The 22,021-nt window shown below is 37.3% G+C and overlaps 1 protein-coding gene across 1 annotated transcript in view; it reads right to left on the bottom strand.

Moving 5' to 3' along the window:
* UROC1 (urocanate hydratase 1) overlaps window positions 1-22,021 on the bottom strand; it is a 54,627-nt gene that overhangs the window by 29,331 nt on the left and 3,275 nt on the right. The window contains 13 exon segments of the mRNA XM_031955870.1: window positions 27-99; window positions 1,760-1,857; window positions 5,745-5,924; window positions 6,718-6,780; window positions 7,386-7,474; window positions 8,993-9,136; window positions 9,580-9,646; window positions 11,947-12,008; window positions 12,813-12,941; window positions 13,952-14,011; window positions 15,397-15,495; window positions 17,101-17,193; window positions 17,195-17,230. Coding sequence (XP_031811730.1) covers window positions 27-99; window positions 1,760-1,857; window positions 5,745-5,924; window positions 6,718-6,780; window positions 7,386-7,474; window positions 8,993-9,136; window positions 9,580-9,646; window positions 11,947-12,008; window positions 12,813-12,941; window positions 13,952-14,011; window positions 15,397-15,495; window positions 17,101-17,193; window positions 17,195-17,230 — 1,193 coding nt within the window.

Genomic DNA, 22,021 nt, shown 5'->3' with positions numbered 1-22,021 from the left:
GGCTACTTCTGCCCATTCTTTCTTACCCCATTATGTGCTGGACATAAGATGGATAGCGGAATTCTGTTTTATTGCCTCCCTTTCTCATCACATCAGCACCTGCAGGTGGATTACAAATACATTGCACAAAATGATCAAGCCCAGAATAAAAAGTATACAACAACTCAATGGGAAAAAATTCATCCTCTGAAGTTTTAATTTTTTTTTTACATCAGTGAAGTATATACAGCTCTAATTCTTCTCCCTCTTCCTAAATGAAAATCAGAGACAAGACAGGAAGCATTTATTGAGCATTTATTACAGTTCTGCCCTTGACTATATTCTGGAAATAAAAATTCAAGCAGAAAGACAAAGCCTACCTTTAAGGAGCTTACATTCTAAAGGAAGAAGAAAACATAAAGGTTGTACAAAAAGTGGAGGGAGAGTGGGAAGGAATGGGGAGAATGGATATGGGCTCCTAGGCTTCAGCTTTCTGTTTTCCCTTCTTGTTTATATGTCTCAAAGCTCCTGATTCCTAGTCCAGGGCCCTTCCTACCACACCATATTTTCATTACCTCCTTGCATAGAACTGTAGTTACAAGGAAGTCTTTGTTTCTGTTGTTTTGAGAAATTGAATAAATGAAAAGGCTATTAAGCACTTGCTATGGGTAGACCACTACTAATCACTGGAGATAGAAAAATGAGGGAGAGATAGAGATAAAGAATGGAAAGAGGATGAGAGAGATAGAAAAGCATAGATTGTATCATGAAAATAAACTTCCATTTACAATTAAATTTCCCCCTTTTCTTCCTCTCTGTATTTGCAATTTTTCCTTTCCTGCATCAAGAAAAAGATACACATGGATAATGTGGAAATAGGTTTTGCATATTTTGTAAAAATGTATTATATCAGTATATTTCTATGTAATAGTTATCATATTTCTTGCCTTCTCAATGAATGGTGAAGGGTAAAGGAATAGAGGAAGTTTAGAAATGAGAAAAAAAAGGAAAGAAAAAAAAGCAAAAAAAGCAATTTTTTGAGATAACACAGAATTGAAGAAATATGGGTAAAAGCTTGCTAACCAGGAGGGTGGATTATATCTGTATCTTCTGGACATTGAATGATCAGTTTTTTTTAAATTGAAGGATATTTTTCTTCTAAATTTAAGAAGATTCATGATTTATACAGTAATAGCAATTTTGTAAAGATAATCATCTTACAAAGACTTTGTAACTCTGATTAACACAATGCTCAACCATATGATGAAACATATTGTTCACTTCCAAAGAGAAACCCGATAAACTCAAATTAATAGATTAGAGTGTATTTTTTTTTCTATTGCCCTCTTCTTCTTGCCTTAAAAAAAGTAACATTGGCTAATGTGGAAATTTGTTTTGTGTGATTATACATATTTGTAATAGGTTTTTTTGGGGGGCTCTCTCAATGGTTGAGGGTCAGAGAGGGTGGGGGAGGGAGAACTTGGAACTGAAAATAAAATCGAAATTTTAAAAGTTCACATTTCTTAAAAAGTTAAAATTGCCAGCCAGGATGATTCTCTTAGCTCCTCTTGTTTCTTTGAGGAGTTCCAAGATGTTATTTGGAAAGTATCATATTTGAACTTCCTGATGTCAACCTCAGAAATTAGAAAAAATCCCCAGCCATCATATTTTCCTGAATAACTCATAGTCATTCTATCACATTTGAACTTTCCAGACTACCCTTCAACTCATTGCTAACTCTTTTGTGGGTCCATGTTGTAAAGACTTGAGGCATACTCACCAGCTCTCTGAGCTTCCAAGAGGAAAGCATTGCCATAGTCCCAAAAAAAGAAGTTTTTCTCTGCAAGTCTGTTGATTGCTGCTACATGCCTCTTCAGACTGAAATGCACAAGCAAAGGAGGATTATAGTCTCAAAGGACCTTTGAATTATAGAATCTCAGAGTTGGGAAGGACTTTGAACAACAAACAACAAAAAATATATTATCCTTATTACATGCAAGATGCTGTGCTAAGAGATGAGATAAAATAATCCTTTCCCGTAAGGAGTTTACAATCTTTTTTTAAATGTTGTATATCTTTATTGATTTATTAAACATTTCCCAAATACATTTTAATCTAGCTCCTGCCACACTGAGTTTTACGGTTATCTTTTGAGGGTTTTGATGTATCACTGTTACCCATTATTTGGACAGACATATTTTGCTGGGAAGATGAGGTTGGCAAGAGGAGGAATGGAAATGGATTTATGTTAAACCATGTTAGCTTGATTTGGATCTCCTTATGGAAACAGCTTATTTCCTTTCTCTGGTTCTGTGCCCACCAAATTTTTTAATCTATAAGTTGATCATCAAATATGACTAATTATGCTGACAGAGGCCACCCTACTAGTTTCATTCTGGTCTATTGAGAGAGCATGATATAGAGCAAAAAAAAAAAAAACAAAAGGCAATAGCTTAGTACTAGTTTTGCCCCATACTGTCTATGTAGCCCAGGCTACATTTTCTTATCTGTAAAATGGGAATAATAATCTTTGTCTATCCTACCACCTTTAATACGTCCTCTGCAGTGAAAATCAAATAAGATTAAATAAGATTCTGCATGTAGGAAAACCTCGAAAGGAAAAGCTTGGGTTCAAACTTTGCCTCATACAGTTATTGGGCAAGTCATTTTTTTTTTTTTTTAACATTTCTTGGACCATGAAATTATGATCCCTCTCAACTTTAAATCTACAAGTCTATGCTCTTATACAAGCTATCTTTTATACTTGTCATTATTTATATATCTATCTCTCTTAAATTTAGTCTACATGAATTCCCCCAGGCCATGGATGAATAAATAAAATCAAGTTTCTCAGCCTGGTGCTGAAATGAAATGAGCCCACTTTAATGAAGAAAATCCCCCCAAATCAGACTGAAAGAACTAATCTACTTAGCCTTATGTTTCTTATGTTCTACTTGCACACTTAAAGGTACCTAGAAACAATGATTTGAGAGTAAACATGAGCAACCTATAGCATCTATGCTAAAGAGTAATCAAGAGTTCCTCTCTAATGACATATATGCTGATTGATGAAGCTATTGCTCCTTACGCCTTGGCAGAGTGACTAGTGAAGCTTATAACCTAATGGATGGCAGAATGAGAAACCAGAAGAAAATGCACACAAATGATTATGATATAACAAAGAATGTATGATGTGAAAAGGAGTGCATCCAGGCACAGTGCTATGAGATATTTGTATAATCTGGAAATCCATTGAAAAATGTGAGAAGTTACAGGATTTTAGGCTTTAAAGTGGGAATCTCAATGTTCTTTAATCATTTTCAGTCATGTCTGATTCTTCACATTGCCTTTTGGGGTTTTCTTGGCAAAGATCCTGGATTGGAAATCTTAGGGTATATCTAATCCAACTCCCTAATTTTGCCGAGGAAGATTCCAAAGGTTTGAGAGGGGATGATCTCTAGTCTAATCTCTCTGTTAGCAAAACTATCACAAAAAAAACTGCTGATATTATCCATGGCTAAGAAAATAGTAATAAAGCAGTTAAGTGAGCCCTGTGAGCCCCATGGCTAAGGAAAGGTGCAGCCTCAGTGTGGCTAAAACACTTTTCATGTTACCTTTGCAGCATTAGGCAATGTGGCAGTAGCTGGGATATATAAGAAGAAAGGTTATAAGCTGCAGGTACAAAATGAGTTTGGTCTACCTTGATACCCTTCGGCAGTTTGGATTGTTCCTAGAGTAAAAATCTATTCCAGGTGATCCTTTGAGGTTTGGTAAACGTGAAACTATTATCTGTTGCTGTCTGTACAAGTCCTCTAAGCACCTGAGCAATGTGGTGATATTTGCTACTGGGGGAGTTCCTAGGGTCAAAGTTCTGCAGTGTCTCAAAGGGTTCCATTTTTTTTCTTTTTCCTTCCTTCTTTTTATCTCTCTTTCCTTCTCTCTTTCTTGCTCTGTTTCCTTCTCTCTCTCTGTCTCTTTCTTTCTTTCTTTTCTTTCTTTCTTTCTTTCCTTTCTCTGAGGCAATTGGAATTAAGTGACAGACAGCTAGGAAGTATTAAATCTCTGAGGCTGGATTTGAATCCTGACTTCAGGGCTGGTGTTCTACCCACTGTGCCATCTAGCTGCCCCTGGTCCCATGATTTCTAGTACAATTCAACCAGGAACATAGGGATGGCCTCAGAAGGTGCTGTCAAAGATACAGCTGTCACTCACCTGTAATATAGCATCATACTACACATGTTCTTTGGTATATATTCTGCTTAAGACCTTCTGCAGCTTGGAATACAGAGAGCTAAAAGAGAATATTCCCAGATTTATACAATACATGAGAACATAAACACAGGCACAAAGGGAATACTACTCAGGCAAGCAGACTCTCCAGAGCCGTGTCACTGCCAGCTACACTCTTGACAACTTGTAATCACCCATGTACGGGACAGTTTAGAAACACTGGCTCAGATGCCACAGGCTAACTGTTGACAACCTCAAAGGTAGAAAAGGCAAATACTCTAGTCAAGGTTACTGCAACCCCTTTTGTTTTCCTGTCCTACTGATCGATTGTCCTGTCTTCCTGACCCAATGATCTATTGTCCTGCCTTTCTGCTTGTGCTGAAACCTAGTGATGGGAGGATCAGCTTGGGGGTAAAGGTTGAATCAGTGATGTGATTGTTGTCCTTCATTCTTGAAGAGGATCAAAATGACATTAGTATGTTAGAAGCAGATTACAGTATGTCCCAACTATAGCTGATCAGACTGAGAAGAGCTTGGCAGGCTCTACTGTAAATCAGACATAAATAGTCCACAAGAACATTTGGGGAGGATTGTCTAAATTTGTGTATCTTGCATTTCTTTTGAACTACTTCAATTCTATTTTGCTCAGAGAGCACAGCTCATCATGCTGGGAATTTTGTATCAGTGGCTCCCAAGTCATGCACTCTATCCCAAAATTCTTAAGAGAGACCTTGAGAGTGTCCTTGTATTGCTTTTAGTGACCCCTTTGTGAGCTCTTGCCTTGTGTGAGTTATTCAGAAAACAATCTTTTAACAGGTATTTGTTTGGTATTCAAACAACGTGGCTAGCCCATCGGAGCTGCGCTCTCTGCAGTAGTGTGATATTATTACTAATAGAGCAAATAGCTTAGATTCCTCCCAGTGCCCTATCCCCAATTAATTGTAAATGGAAGAGTAGATTTTCATAATACAATCTATGCTTCTCTCTCCCTCTCTCCCTTTCCCTCTCCCTCTATTTCTCCCTCTCCCTTTCCCTCTCCCTTTCCTTTCCCTCCCTCCCTCCCTCTCTATTCCTCCCTCCCCCCTTTCTCTTTCTCTCTCTCTCTCTCTCTCTCTCTCTCTCTCTCTCTCTCTCTCACACACACACACACACACACACACACCCCTCTCTGATTCTGATGTTTGCTGAAAGATTTGGCCAAAGTGGGAATGTGACCTATAGATGGCTACCACTTTCCTTACTCTCATTCCACCCCAATTATTTTTTAAGAGGGAGATATTTACTATTTAATATGTTGTTTTCCCCATTATGTTTCTTTTTTTTTTGTTGTTCAAACCTTCTAATGGTATCATTTCAAGCAGTTTACCAATAGGAAACAAAGAATCTCGGGTAGTATGAGAAAAATATTTTGAGAGAAGTCTAAGCTTTCTCAGACCTCTTTAAATCATATTGCTATTGACACTGAATATTTTTAAGGCTGCACTTGGCCCTGTACAACAAATACACCAGAGTTCTTTAGATGGAGTTCCCTTTACCTTTCTTTCACCAGGTCCCGAAACTTGGCTGGATTTGTGGCCATGAGCTGATTGGCTTCCTGAAAGCTGAGCTGCACAGGGTAATATCCACCATTGAAAGGGTTGTGGCAGGAGGTTTGATCAGATCCGAGGTCCACTAACAGTTCCCCAGTTGTGTCCAGCTCATGGACGAGTCTCTCCCTACCCCAAGAAGAGATGAGGGATAAAGTTAAGGGCATGCAAAGTGATGAGAGAAGACTTGATGACTTCTAGAATAGGCAGATGCAAAGTGAAGGGAGCAGAACCAGGAGAACATTGCACACATGTGATGATGATGATCAACCATGATAGATTTAGCTCTTAGCAATACCAAGATCCAAGAAAATTCTAAAGAACTTTTGATGAAAAGATGTCATTCACCTCTAGTGAAAAAACTTATGGAGTCTAAATGTAGATCAAGGTATACTTTTTTAAAACTTTTTTTCCTTTTTTTTGTTTGTTCTGTGTTTTATTTTAACAATACGACTAATTTGGAAATATGTTCTGCACAATAGCACATGTATAATCTCTATCAAATTGCTTGCCTTCTCAATGAGGAAGGGAAAGAGGGAGGGGATTTTTAAAATGAATGTTTAAAATTGTTTTAATATGTAATTAGAAAGAATTAAAACATATAAAATAAGAAAATGATACTTAAAACATTTTTTGGACTCACAACCAGGATTTAGTACCTAAATTATTTGTCTAATTATTTGACTGGAATTTCCATCTCCCTCTTTAGTTATACAAACAAAGCTATGATGTAAGTGAGACTGTAAACATTTCACTTATATAACTGATGAACACATTGAGATCTGGAAAGGAAATATTACTTAATCATGACATACAGTTAGTTCTTTTTCCATCCTATCACAGAATTATGCCTTTACTCCAAAGAACACCATTTGGACAGACCCAGTCTAGTAGGGTCCCGCAACATTCAACCTGAACTTACCAAAGATCAACCACATTCCCATGGTAACCCAGGCTAAGGACAATTTTCTTCTTTCTTGCTTCCCTGAAATAGAGCCATAATGGAACTCAATATAATATTTCAAACATCTCAATTATTTTTGCTTACCTCAATCCCTGCTGGCCACCCATACCAATATTTTTAAATCTCAGGGGAAAATAATCAGATGATATCTAGTTTTGAAACAATAAGGTCAGGACTTTGTGAAGGCACTAACGTGGGCCACAGCACAATGACTCTGTATACTTCATAAGTCACTGAGATAAATGGAACCAAAAGGGTCATGACAAATTGGGCAGTGTTGGCCATGAAAGTAATGATGATGATGATGATGATGATGATGATGATATCATGATTTTTTAGCAACTGATGCTTATGAGGATATTAGAATCTACTTTGCCTGGGCAAATATTAGGATTCCTAATTTTCAGATGAGGATATCTTTCAGATGAGATATCTTGCCTAAAGAGGTAAGATATTTCCCCAAGATAACAAAGATAATTGGTATCAAAACCAGAACTATGGCTCAATTCTCTTGGTGCCCAGCCTCGTGTTCTTTTCATTCTCCCATATGGCACCTATTTAAAAACCAAGCTATTCATCAGTAATCTCTGACTCATTCCCAGTATATGAATGTCAGTAAGTCCTACCTGAGTCTCTTAATGCAGTGATCCAGGTTATCTGTGACTTCCATCAGCCAGCCTTGCTGGTGACGTTTCAAAAGTGCAGCTTTATCAACCTACAATGGATGGATAATCATTCTGCTGAGATTAGTCCCACCTTGTGTCTCCCTGTGTTCCAAGTTTGAATGTAAAGCATTCTTTTTTGACCTAGAATCATGGAATTTGGGATAGTAGGGGATCTTAGAAATCATTTTGTTCAAACTCATGCATTCTTTCATTTGTTCATCTATTTATTTACTTGCTTACTGACTGATTGATTTTGAGATTGGGCCTTCCTATCTTATCCTTTCTGGACATCAATGGCCACCTTCAAACCCAATCCCAGTGCTAATTGTATAGAAGCTTTCACCCATTCAATTTTTCTGACCTGGGTTGGTTGGACCCTCTGCCCCCTGTCCCTGGGTTGGGCAGCCTGTTGGCTCTCCGGTCTCAGGAATTCAACATTTCAGTATTCTGGACTTAATGCATACTGTAGCCCTACTGTGCCCTGCAAATCCAAGCAATCCAGAAGCCTCAGCCTCCTCCCAATAAAAGAGATTACCATGAACCACTAGTACCTGACCAGGATCCCATTTTAAACAGGAAAGTGGGGCTCAAAGAGAAATGCCTTGCCTAAGATCACATATCCAGTGAGAGTCAGGGATGAAGAGGTGGCACTAAAAGCTAGGCCTTCGGGGTCCTTCCTACTTCATTTTGTCACCTAAAGGGTCCGTAGGAGCCTGAATCAGATGTTTCACTAAACTATTTGCTCACAAATAATAAGATATAAAATCTGAGACTGACAAAGAAAGAGATAAGCTAAATTTCATTGCTAAAGGAAAATACCATTAAAAATATTTTTGGGGGGCCTCAGAACTAGGATTTGGAGCCTAAATCATTTGGCTAATTGCTTTAAATCTCCATTTTCCTTTGTTTTGTGTAGATCAGACTCAACATTATACTCCTTGATGTTGCAGTTAAAAAGTAGGAATAGCTAAATCAAAAATGTGAGACCTTTTCCCCATTCAGGTCACAGATATAACTACAACAAGGTATGTAATGGGGGTGGAGGTGGGAGGAAATCAGCAAAGCTCAATTCTCCCATAAAAAACAACATAATTTGGTAAGTCAGTTGGTATGAATTGATGGGAGGGAGGGGGCTTTCTTATAGAGAAGTATAGAATGTTCCAATCATTTAGATACTTAAATTCAGAACAGACACATAGAACTTCAGTCAATAAATATAGACCTATATGTAAACATATATTCTAAGTATATATATATATATATATATATATATATATATATATATATTCTCTCTATATATATATATACTCTCTTTATATATACTCGAAGTAAATATGTACACAAATGTCCACACATATGAAATACATATGTATATCTATGAATAGAAATAAGATACATAGATGCACACACACACACACACACATATATACAAAGAAAGAGAAGGATGCCGATACAGATATATATATGTATGTATATAGAGACAAAGATAAAGAGATATATAGGTACAGATATAGATATAGATACAGATATAGACACAGATCTTTGCTTTGCAAGAATGCTGGACGCACCTCAGCTATCACCCCCACACAGCCAGCAATGACAGAAGCCTTAGCTTGGGCACCACTCATCCCTCCAAGACCAGAGGTCACAAAAACCTTCCCGCTTAAGTCTTCCACTCCCAAGTAGCGCCGGCCAGCATTGAGCACTGTCAGCTGCAGAGAGAACCACAGGAAAACTTTGGTTAGTTCAAAACTCTTAAACTTGGGGTATAATTCAGCTGGGGAATGGCCCAGAGGACTGTCTATCCTGAGCACATGCTTATTAGGCTAGAGGGCATCCATAACCCAGAGAGTTCTGTCTCCCTAAAGGCTTTGGATTTTCCAACCCCCAGGAAAAGGCAGAAGGAGAAGGGAAAGGGTTAGAGAGGAGGAATGACCCTGGGTGGGAAGGAGGGTGCTCCTCAGAATTCAGAGATGGTAGCCCTAGAAATGATGTCGGAGGGAAACATACATTTCCATGCCCTTTGAGATGGAGCCCGTGGGACTGGCCTGTTGGAGGATTTGACCTTCTGAAGAGTTTTTACTATTTCTGGCCTCTCAGATAAGTCATAGAATTTATTTTCCTGGATGAAGAAATACCTGCAGGAGTCCCTTACCACAGTGCCATGCACTATTCCCTGGGGTCCAATGTAGCAGTAGCTTCCTGCTGTCATCTGTCCGTACCTGTCCACAAGAAAGAAGACAAAATGAACATAGTCGAAACATTTAGTTTCTAGGTTTCCTCATCTCTGAATGGAGATAGTGGAAAATGTTCACATTGACATAACACTTTATCATTTATAAAACACTTTTTTCACAACAGATCAGTGAAGGTTATTCTCTCTTGGAACTTTCCAAACCTCAGGACTTTTGCCTCCTGGTAATATTATAAGTTCTGCCTCCAAGGATTTTTGAGAGATTTGAGTAAGATTATGTATGAAAACTACATTTTTGCTTAATTGTTTGGGGTTCTTTTAAACTGAAATGATTATATAGATATGAGCAGCATGCACAGTGGATAAAACATTGGGCTTGGAATCAGGAAGACTCAGCTCCCTGAGTTCAAATATGACCTCAGACATTAAGTAGCTGTGTGATCTGGGCAAGTGATTTAACCCTGTTTCTCTCAGTTTTTTCATCTGTAAAATGAGCTATAAAAGGAAATGGAAAACCGCTCCTGTATATTTGCCAAGAAAACTCCAAAATAAGGTCACAAAAAGTTGAAACAACTGAAATGACTTGACAACAACATACGGTTGCATCCACAAACTTTGTAGATGTTTAAAATGTGCATGTTAACTTTGACAAGGATGTAAACAATCTAGTTTGTTTCTATGATTCCTTTTGACCTTTTTGGTGTACTTATTAGTGTTGTTACCATTATCATTGCTTTTATTTATATACTTTCAGTCAATGTGTGTATCATTCTCTTGAGGCTCTCCTTTCCTTAACTGTTCATATCATAGAAGCCCACAATTATCTCTCACTATGCAAGCCCAAAATTATTTCACCCTCCTATAAACTCCTACACTTAGAATAACAATAATAGCTGAAGCTTGCAAAGCTTTTGAAAGCCCTTGCAAAATGCTTTATTTACATTTTCCAATTTGGCTCTTATCCAGTTCGTATATACATTCTCTAATTTGAGCCAGGGATTCCAGGATTATTTTTACCTCCATTTTATAGATGAAGAAATTGAGGATCGGAGAGGTTATGTGATCTGCCCTTGGCCACCCTGTTAGTATCAGAAAAAGGACTCAGATAACAAGTCCAGCATTATTTCTCTTGTGTTATAGTTTGGCACTGAGATGTAGGTACCCCCAGTTTACAGATGAGAAAACTGAGGATCATAGTGGTTAACTGCTTTTCAATGGTCACATATTAAATGGCAGGGGTGGGATCTAGATTTAGGTCCCAAGTTCAATACCATCTCTATTTCATCTTGAAAACCTGGTGATTAGATTTAGGAGGAGGAAATAGTATTGCTAGGATAGGTAGTGAAACTATTTCCCCATTTTATTTATTCCACTTCTCCATTTATTGTACAAGTAATGGGATCATTGGACCACAGCATTATGCATTGAGCACAGGATCTAGAAGTCATGAGTTCAAATATGACTTCGTCTATTTTAGTTGTAATTCTGGGAAAGTCATTTAACTTGTTTGCCTCAGTTTCCTCATCTGTTAGATGGGAATAGATAGCTCTGACCTCCCAAGGTTGAGTTGAGGATCAAATGAGATAATATTTGTAAAATGCACTTAGCATAGTCCCTGGTATATTGTAGGTGTTATATAAATGCTTTTTCTCTTTCCTTTCTCTCATAGATAAAAGAGTTGGAAGAGATCCTAGAGATAATCAAAGTTAAGATCCCAGTTCTGTCTCTCATCCCTTTATTTTATAGATGAGAGGTGAGATAAGGTCCAGAGATGTTGCCTTGCCCAAGACGATGTAGACAGTTAAATAATAGGTGGCACGGTGGTTAGAGCTTTGGACTTGGAATCAGGAAGACTTAATTCCCTGAGTTCAAATCTAGTCTCAGACACTTAGGAGCTATATGATCTTGGGCAAGTCATGTAATACTATTTGCCTCAATTTCCTCATCTGTAAAATGAGCTAGAGAAGGAAAGGGTAAAGCACTTCAATATCTCTGCCAGATGTGACTGAAAATTTACTTATTAAAAAAATGAGCTGGGTTTCGATCTAATTTCTGGTTCCAGAGACAGTCTCCATTCCCTTATAGGGATATATTATATTTCCAATTTATACACAGAGTCTTGTTCACTAATTATTTCATATCTATTTATCCATTTCCCCATACCAATTATAAACTTCTTGTGGACAAAGATAGGTTCTGACTTATACCTTTTTAATGCTTTATGGATTTAGAATGTTTTAGGGACAGAGTAAGTGTTCAGGTCAAGACCAGAAATAAAATGACTCCCAAATTATGAAGTTGGTTGCCTTTTTAAAAATGTTGACTTACATTGTTACTCCCATTGCAAAGAGTTTCTCGTATTCCATTCTGGAGGAATAATTCGGAATTACCTGAAAAAAAGTATCATCAGAAGATGTCACATACAGAGATGCCTTGATCCATTGTGCTGATTTCCCCTTCCCTCCATGTCGGAAAAGACATTTTTTTCCCCACCAAACTCATAAAGCAAGTAAGGAAGGGAAATTAAATAAATGGTTTATAAAAAGCACGTGATCTCTCACCCAAGTGTTTCTCCAGTGACTTTCTACAATGTCAAGTGACTATTATATGTTTATCACTGTAGACACAGAAGAAAATAGCTAATGCCCCAGACTTACTAGGGACCAAGGGCAATAGTAACTGATTAGCTGAATGGGGCAATCAGAATGGATGTAAATAAAGTTATAGGTTCAATCCAGGGCTGTGCTAGTAACTGACAATCATCTCTCCAGGAAAAAAATGTAAACATGACAAACTTTTATGCTTTATTTTCACTGCCAACATTTTCTCAATCCTGGAAATCAACAAAGCAAAAAATCAAGCCCTGATTTCTAGTGATTTCCAAGGTAAATTCTTAGCCTGAAAATTTAACAATCCAGTACCAACTAACTCCTGATTTAATCCCTTTGTAGATCAGTTAACTTGTTTTATGACACAGTATGGGTGATCCCTTTACACTAACTATAGACTCTCAAGTTATATAGACATCTTGCAAATACATGCTCTTGGTCAGAGAGTGTGAATAATTCAGTGTGACCCAGTTCCAATGCGAGTGATATAATTTAGATTCTGTTGAGAGGGATATGATTGGGAGAGTGGAGAGTACCCTCTTCCTAAGTGGAAGACAGCCCATTCTATTCTTTAAGGTTACCTACCATTCCATTGGTGATTACAAGTCGTGGTGCACTGGGGCTGCTGGGGAAGAGGCCCAAGGGATGGCCACTATACATGACCAAGGTCTGCTCCTCTGTCATCTCAGACAAATAGGACATGACCAATCTGAACTGAAGAAACAGAGAGAGATGGAAGTGGTTACTTGGATATATATCTTGTCTCTAGTTTCAAAGGGATCTTAGATCTTCTAGTCTGGCTCTTTCATTTTATTGATAAGGAAAATGAAGTTCAGGGAGGGGTGATGACTTGCTCACAATCTCATAGTTAATATTGGCAAAAAGTATGACTGGAACTCAGGACTGCTGACTTGTAGCCCAGGACTCCTTTAATTACATTCCCAGGGGCTATGTCCGAAGCTCCATTTGCTCTAAGGGATCCCTCCAAGTATTAGAGGTCTCAAAGGCCGATCCTACATTACAAATTAATATATTTATTCCTAAAGACAAATAGTACTGACATCATTAGAAGGACTCTTTTGTGACTGTGTTTACTTTGGGTCTCTACCTGATCTTTATTCATATCAGGCCTGAAGGCTATAAGGAAGAACCAAAGATTTTCTACTCTCTCCATTGCAAAATGGCAATATCCTTGAAAAATTTCGGATCTTTGAAGAAGGGATGCTTCCTGATCTCCTCTTCCCAGCTTTGGAATGGATAGTGAAAATTGGGTCTAGAAGGAGCCTAAACTCGACTTTGATAGTTTCCATAGCTTGAAGAAGCTCCCAATCCTGAGACTGAGCTTCATCCAAGCAAATTGGGAGATAGGATGAAAAGTACAAGCCTGGAGCTTGGGATATTGGGGAGGAACATAAAACCAATTTTCTTTGGCCTCATGAGACCCATGAATCTCAACTCATCCTCTTCCACTTCTTTTCCCCATTCCTACTGCTGCTCTCAACACAGATCCACTTTCTCTCACAAGAGATCATGAAACCCCAGACTGCTCAGAGGCTAGTCTCCAGCTTATCAAAATAATAAAATATCTTTGGAGCCAGAGGAGACTTTCCAAAATCCTTAGGAAACAGGGATTTCAAGTCAGATTTGATGGCAAAGTCCTCTTCATCTAGATGTAATATGGAGTGAATCCCAAGCCTTTAACCAGACAGTGAAATGCACTATACCTGAGCCCAGTTGCTGAAGACTTGACCATTCCCTCCATAAGTCACGAGCTCCTGGGGAAACTGGAGAACAAAGATGAGATCAGAGACAGGATGAACTTGTATTGTCCCTAAAGCTTTGCTGGGTCTAATTTTGTTACCACTTTGGAAAGAGAGCATAATGAAGTACCCTGGAGGATATGAAAACTTTACTGAATTCAAATATCCTAGAAAGGACCACAAAGGTCATTGAATTTCATAATCTTACTTTGCTTTCAAAGACTTGCCCATCATCACACTTTTTTCTTCTTCAAAAACTTGTATTGGAATATAAAATTCACAGTTTGGATTTCAAGTCCTCCATAACTGTCCCCTTCCTACCTTTCTAGTTTTCTTATGCCTTACACCCAACTCTTCCCCCCACCCAGTCCCTTGCTTGAACAAAACACTATCTCCCAATGCTAGCAGTTTTGCTAGCTGTCCCCCATGCCTGAAATTCTCTCCCTCCTCATTTCCATCTCCTGACCTCCTTCAAGTTTCAAGTAAAATTCTACCTTCTTCAAGAAGTCTTTCTAAATCCCTTTGTCAATGTCTTCTCTATGCAATTATTTCCAATTTGTTATGTATGTACACATATACATATATCATTTGTAAATAGGTTTTTTAATATATTATCTTCCCCCATTAGAGTGTGATTTTTACATAAATGGGGATTTTTTCTATCTCTTTAGTGGTATTGTTTAATAAATGCTTGTTGATTTGACTTGACTTATCTACAGGATTAAATCTATTCTCTTTAGATTGACATTCAAGGACCTTCATACTCTGGCCTTAACCTGCCAATTCAAAATGATGTTCCACTAATCCTACATACAAATCCTCTGCCCAGTTAAGATGGTCTTCTCAATGTTTCATGAACACGTAACGCTCATTTTTGCCTGTGACATTCTACCTACTTTGAATTTCCCTGTTCAGATTGTTCAGAAGGCTGGAAAGGCCCTTAAATGTCATCAGTTCCAGCCAAAAGGAAACTTGGGCCTAAAATAGCCTCTAGTAGAGAGCCTGGGGTTAGACAGTAAATGTCTAAGTCAGGATTCACAAACAAATCTTTTGACTCCAAAGCCAGTAATCTTTCCACTAAAACATGCTGTCTCCCAGTGCACTTCCAGTATCCTCCTTGACATCCTCTTCCTCTCTCTGAGTGTCAACGAGTAACAAAAAGTAACAAATCTAGTATTGTTGTTGTCTCTTGTATTCTCCTCAATTCTTGATACCATTCTAAAACAGCATCCTTTTCTCTCACAGGACTCTTTCTTGATTTTCATACTAATTCTTGGCAACCAATTAGAATTTAATTCTTTGAACTCTGGGCTTCAGAAATAGTTCAAGACATGCCTTGATTCTCATGTGAGGAAATGGGAGTGGGGGGTACCACTCATATATGTCCAAGGGTCATGGTGGTAGATTACCTGGGCTACAGAAGGGTCCAAGTTGTTCATAATCATGTGCATTATCGCTGCTGCTGATTTAGTCTTACAAGGATAGTTCTGAATTGGGTAGGCCCTGAAAGACACAGATATACTCAGTATGACAGCAGGAAAGAGAAAGTGGTACATGTATTGGAAAACAATGCATTGAGGTAAATATGAGAAAAAGTCACTTCCACCATCTTATATGTGTAAGCCTTGAGCCGAGATCAAAGATCCCTGTAAAGAAGAATGCAACAATTTCAGAGCTACAGTTTCCTTTCTCTGACATTACAAAAGCCTTCCTGGTAACAAATTACTATCCCTTGATCAAGTAATTAGGTCCAAATCAGTAGTCAATTTGGGCACACTCTTTTGAAGGTTCTAATATTTTAAAAAGCATTCCTTTTTTATATTTAACCAACATGTCATTAAATAGAGAAGCAGGTATAGGATAGTAGAGAGAGAGGGACCATATTTTTAGGGTGAGTAAGTGTTGATTTTTGTTGCTGTTATTGCTACTAATTCCTCAGTAGGCATTATATAACAGGGAATTAAGAACATTGAGGAGGGAAGGGAGACAAGGAAAGGACAGCTGGAAACAACTTTGCCCAGTTTTTGTCCTGACCTCTCCCTTCTCAAAGCCAAAGGAACACACTTCCTCTCCACACCTTTCTTTCCTTATGGAAACCTCTCCCTCTATTATATTGCTCACTGTCTCAATGAATGAATGAATGATGGGCTGGAAAGAAGGAGAGAATTTGGAATTCAAAAATTTTAAATGAATTTTAAAAGAAAGAAACCTATTTTTTTCCTGATACTATTTTAACTTCCAATGGTCTATTTTTTCTCAGATTCTTCGAAGCACTTATCCTGAATTTTTTAGTCCTTATTACATTCTAGATTCAATTAGAGTTGTTTCTACATAAGTTGCATCAATCCTCCCATAGAGTCTTTGTTTCTTAAAGGCAGCAATGATGTCATATTTCATTTCTATATTCCTAGGGCTTAATCTAGTACCTTACCCAGAGTAAGCTCTTAATAAGTGTTGGGTAAACTGAATTTAAAGGACAATGATTTTACATTTTCATCCCTATTCACAGCCTGCACGATTGATAGATAGATTGAAGGGTATGAAAAAGAGTCTGAATCTATGGCATAAATCGTTTCCTCTTTCCTTTAAGAATAATAGCATAAGCAAAATCATATCATCTCCTGGATTTGAGTGCTTGACCTGCCACAAAGATATTATGTAATGGGTCAATTCATTTAACTTAGTGATGGGTTCCTAACTTCCTGGAGGAAGTGGAAGCATCGTGACTAGAACATGTTAAAAATCACTGGACTAGATGACCCCTTCTAGCTCCAAATCTATGCTCTTTGTCAACTGAATTAGGAGGTTATAGATATCTCTAAAGGTTCTTCTATTTTAAATAGTATCTATAATTTCTCTCCCTATCCCACCTCCACCAGAGGTTCATCAAATATTTGATTGAAGTCCTATGAGGGTAACCTATCTCTTTTTTCCCAGAAAAGTAGAAAGAGGGGATGAAATATAAAACAGATTTGAACTAATGGACATTGTCTAATGGCTTAGCTTTTTTCCTATTTATCCAACATGATTTATCTTTTGGGTCCTTAAATTGCAGAATTTCCATGTTTTTTCCCACCCCTTTGAAAATATGGTAAATAGATACTCACCCTTTATTCAATATCTGGACAGAATCTATACATGTAGATGTGCCCATATAGCTTTAGCTCCTGGGCAAATTCTGGTGCCAGAATCTTGTGGACTTGTATCAGGGGGAAAGTACCGCAGAGCATTCTTCAAAGCCAACTATGAGACAGAAGAGGAGAGGAGATGAGGAATTATTAAGCAAGGACAAAGTATCTCAAAGAGGAGTCTAAACCTCTGAATCCAACATTAAGACAATCTAGTAGCAGCTATGACATTGCTCAGAACCTCTAATTAGTTATAAGAAATCAAGCCATTCTCCAATTGATAATGGTCAAAAGATATGAACAGACAATTTTCAGATGATGAAATTAAAACTATTACTACTCATATGAAAGAGTGTTCCAAATCACTATTGATCAGAGAAATGCAAATTAAGACAACTCTGAGATACACTATACCCCCGGGATTCGAATGACAGGGAAAGATAATGCAGAATGTTGGAGGGGATGTGGGGAAAAAGGGAATGATAATTTTGGTGGAGTTTAAAATCCGATTCTGAGGCAATTTGAACTATGCCAAAAAGTTATCAAACTGTGATACCCTTTTTTTTTTATTTAAAGCCTTTTTTTAAATATATAATGGGTAATTTTCCATTAAAATTCCAAACCTCTTGTTCCAATTTTTCACCTCTTACCCCCCACCCCCAAATGGAGGATGACCAGTGATGTTAAATATATTAAAATATAATTAGATACACAATAGGTATAATGACCAAAAATTATTTTGGTACAAAAAGAATCAGACTTGAATTATTGCAATTAGTTTGAAGGAAAAAATGCAGGTGTATAAATATAGGGATTAATTCAATGTAATGGTTTTTAGTCATCTCCCAGAGTTCTTTTTCTGGGTGCAGTTCAGTTATTATGTCCATTAGAAATGATTTGGGATCTCGTGCTGAGGATGGCCGATCCATCAGAATTCATCATCTAGATTGTTGTTAAGTAAGACTCCTGGTCCGCCATTTTCATTTCAGCATCGTTGTAAGTCTTCCAGGCCTTTCGAAACAATATTTCAAAAGCAATACTTAATACCACAATTTATTAGCTATTTCAATTCGATGGAATCCATTCAGTTTCATTTTTCAGCCATGATTTAAACTTGTTAAGGGTCCCTTTCCCTTTTATCTTCTTTGTTATAATCCAGGAAAACTGCTGGATCAAAGTGTGCATACCCTTTGACCCAGCAGTGTCTCTACTGGGCTTATACCCCAAAGAGATACTAAAAAAAGGGACCTGTATGTGCCAAAATGTTTGTACCCTGTTTGTATGGCTAGAAGTGGAAAATGAATGGATGCCACAATTGAGAATGGTTGAGTAAATTGTGGTATATGAATGTTAGGAATATTATTGTTCTGTAAGAAATACCAAAGGACAATAAAGAGGATTTAAAGACTTAAGAACTGATGCTGAGCGAAATGAGAGAACCAGGAGATTATTATATACCCCAAATGATACTGTATGAGGATGTATTCTTGAAGGGATTTTTCAAAAAGACAAGATCCAACTGAGTTTCAATTGATCAAAGATGGCAGAAGAGTAACCCCAAAGAAAGAACACTAGGAAATGAATGTAAACTACTTGCATTTTTGTTCTTCTTCCCGGGTTATTTATACCTTCTCAATCCAATTTTCCTTGAGCAACAAGAAAACTGTTTGGTTCTGCACACATATATTATATCCAAGATCCACTGCAATCTATTTAACACGTATAGGACTACTTGCCATCTTTGGGGAGAGGGTGGAGGGAGGGAGGGGAAAAATCGGAACAGAAGTGAGTGCAAGGGATAATGTTGTAAAAAACTACCCTGGCATAGGTTCTGTCAATAAAAAGTTATTAAAAAAAAAAAAAGAACCTCTAATTAGATTAGTGCCTTCGCAGAGTTCCTTGCAAAGGTGCATCCCAATTCTCGTCTCTGTTTATAGCATTTACAATATTCCCCTCTGCCTAGATAGAAGACTTTCCATCCATCTTTCTGACTGCCCCAATTCTATCTATACTTCAGGTCCATGGTGAAGTCCTACTACGAAACCTTTCCTACCCCCTCCACACCAGCCTAAACTCTCCCTTCCCTGAATTTTTAAGTGTTTTTAAGTCAGACTTAAGAGTCAGACTCCTCCCTTTAAACACGAACTGACTTGTTTGAGTAGTTAATTTTTCATATGTACCCCCTCGAAAACACAATCTCGGCAATAAAAACCTCTCTCTGGAGTTATAACTAATTGAACCACCAGATGGTGGAGTTAGTCACTAACCTGATTCTATCCAACAAGAAGACTTAAGAGCTAAATTGAGAGTCATAGTGGAGATCTTATACACACATACATACACGCACTTATTGTGTATATTTATTGTTGTTTAGTTGCTTAGTTGTGCCCAACTCTTCATGACCCCATTTGAGGTTTTCTTGGCAGAGATACTGAAATGGTTTGCCATTTTCTTCTCCAATTCATTTTATAGTGGAGGAAACTGAGGTAAATAGGGTTAAGTGACTTGCCCAGGGTTATACAGTTAATAAGTGTCTGAAACCATATTTGAACACAGGTTCTTCTAACCCCAGGTCTAATACTCTATCCACTATACCTCCTAGCTGCCCTATATATATATATATATATATATATATATATATATATATATACAGACACACACACATACATATTCAATTATATATTTATGTATGTACATATAAGTATATTATATATAGTCTTTTACTCAAGCAATCTACAATAAAATAAATATTTACTAGGAAGCTTCATGCCCATAGCCTCTTCAAGACTCAGATAGCCTAGGCTGTTTTGAATTCAGGATTACTAGGAAAAGTATAGTTCAGGTTACTTAGTACCCATGGACTCTCTTTTGCTAGTGGGCAAAAAACCAAAGATAATATAACATGATTTTGCAACAGATATAGAACTGCCCCTCTCCTACCCTATTAGCAGCTAAAACTTGGCTGTTCCATGCAGAAGAAGAAAGGGTCAAAGAACAAGAAGGACTCTATAATAGAAATTATAAATCCTGGAACAAACATCCTAAAATATACTTTGGTCAAGCAAAATGAAAGGTGTCCTCACAACAAATTTGAGGAAAAGTTCTATTGGAGGGGGAGAGGCCTTAAGAAGAGACATTAGATATCAAGATATGGTCCCAAGACAAACCAATGTGCTGATTTTTGGTTGACTTTGTTTATTAGTTACAAGAAAGTCCTTCTATTCATTGGAAGAAAGGACAGGGTGAATTAAGGGGTAGTGATCTAGAAATACAGAAAAAAGGAAGACAATAGCATCAAGAAAATACAGAAGAAAACAAAGTTCAGGAGACACAAATACATTAATTCGTTACTCGTGTATTCAATTGAATATATACTTTAAAAGTGCTTAACACATTTGTTCTGGATAGCTGTTCAAAGGAAAAACTCTGCTAAGAGGTTGGATTTCAAAGGGCCATGACTTTAAAATTACTTTTTACACTTTGCAAAATTGGATTTGTTCTGAGCATATGTTCAGTCATATCCAACTATTCAATCCAATGTTCATTCATATCCAACTCTTTGTGATGCCATTTGTCACAGTTTTGGTTTTTTGGTTTTTTTGTTTTTTTTGGCAAAGATATTGAAGCAGATTTTCATTTCTTTCTGTAGTTTATTTTATAGATGAGGAAACTGAGACAAAAAGGATTAAATGACTTGACCAGGGTCTCACAACTAGAAAGTGTCTGAGGCCAGATTTGAAGTCAGGAAAATGAGCTTTCCTGACTGTAGGTCCAGCACTCTATCCATTGTGCTACTTAGCTGCCTTTGGAGAATATAGCCATCTGACATATCAATAAATACATAGATAGAATGTACACATATGTGTGTGTGTATGTCATATATATGCAAAATCCCAAATTTGAATTCTGTACTACATATATATATATATATATATATATATACATGCATATATAGGTAAATATGATCACAATAATGTCTTTTTTCCTATTTTTCTTATGGCCCATATGTGTAAATATGTCCAAGTGAAAACAAGTTGATTCTTATGAAAGGACCAGAATAATATAGGAGAAAAAGCATGGTATTTGAAGCTGAAGTCTTAATAGCTGTGTGATTGTCTTCCCTCTCTGGGTCGTAAGCTCCTTCTCTTTAAAGAGGAGATAATAATCTCTGTCCTACATACTTCACAAGGTTTCTATGAGGCTCAAATAAGATAAGTTCTAAGAAAGTGTTTTGTAAACTAGCAAATGATGTCTCAAAGTGTCATCATTTGTACAGACTAATTAGTATAATTCAGTTCCTTCCCATCTCTGTGGGGAGATTATTATTAGATTTCGGCCAAATGTCCAGATTTCTTTCAGTCTCCTGTTACTCCTCTCTCCATTAGCATCTCTGTAGCTATAAATGTTATTGATGTTCTGTAAAAACAAAACAAAACCCCAAATGTACAGAACTCATATATCTCAATGAAAGCTGATCTTCAACTTCAAAGTTCAATGCTGTTCCCTTGGACATTGATTCAGATGATTCTACGTTTGTTCAAAATATTTGTACTGATCTTCAGAGCCTTTTTCTACCAATGTTATGGTTTTATACTTATAGGAAGTCATCCTTGGTCAGATGAAGGAACTGAGAAATGAAGCCTGGAGAAGAGAAGACAATTGGGACCACCATAGTTGCCTTCAAGTTTTTGAAGGGCTGCCATTGGTTAAAGGGATTAGACTTGTTCTATTTGGTCCCTAAGTGCAGGAAGAACAACAGTTGGAAATCACAAAGAAATAGATTTAGACTTGATGTCACAAAGAACTTCTTAACATTTAGTTGTCTAAAAGTATAATGGCTCAGGATTATTAGAGGTTCCTCTTTATTGGAGGTCTTCAATCAGAAATAATGAATAATGAACTGATA

The sequence above is a fragment of the Sarcophilus harrisii genome, chromosome 1, assembly GCF_902635505.1.
Source record: "Sarcophilus harrisii chromosome 1, mSarHar1.11, whole genome shotgun sequence".
Classification (NCBI taxonomy): Eukaryota; Metazoa; Chordata; class Mammalia; order Dasyuromorphia; family Dasyuridae; genus Sarcophilus; species Sarcophilus harrisii.
This window is presented reverse-complemented; position numbering and strand designations above follow the sequence as displayed.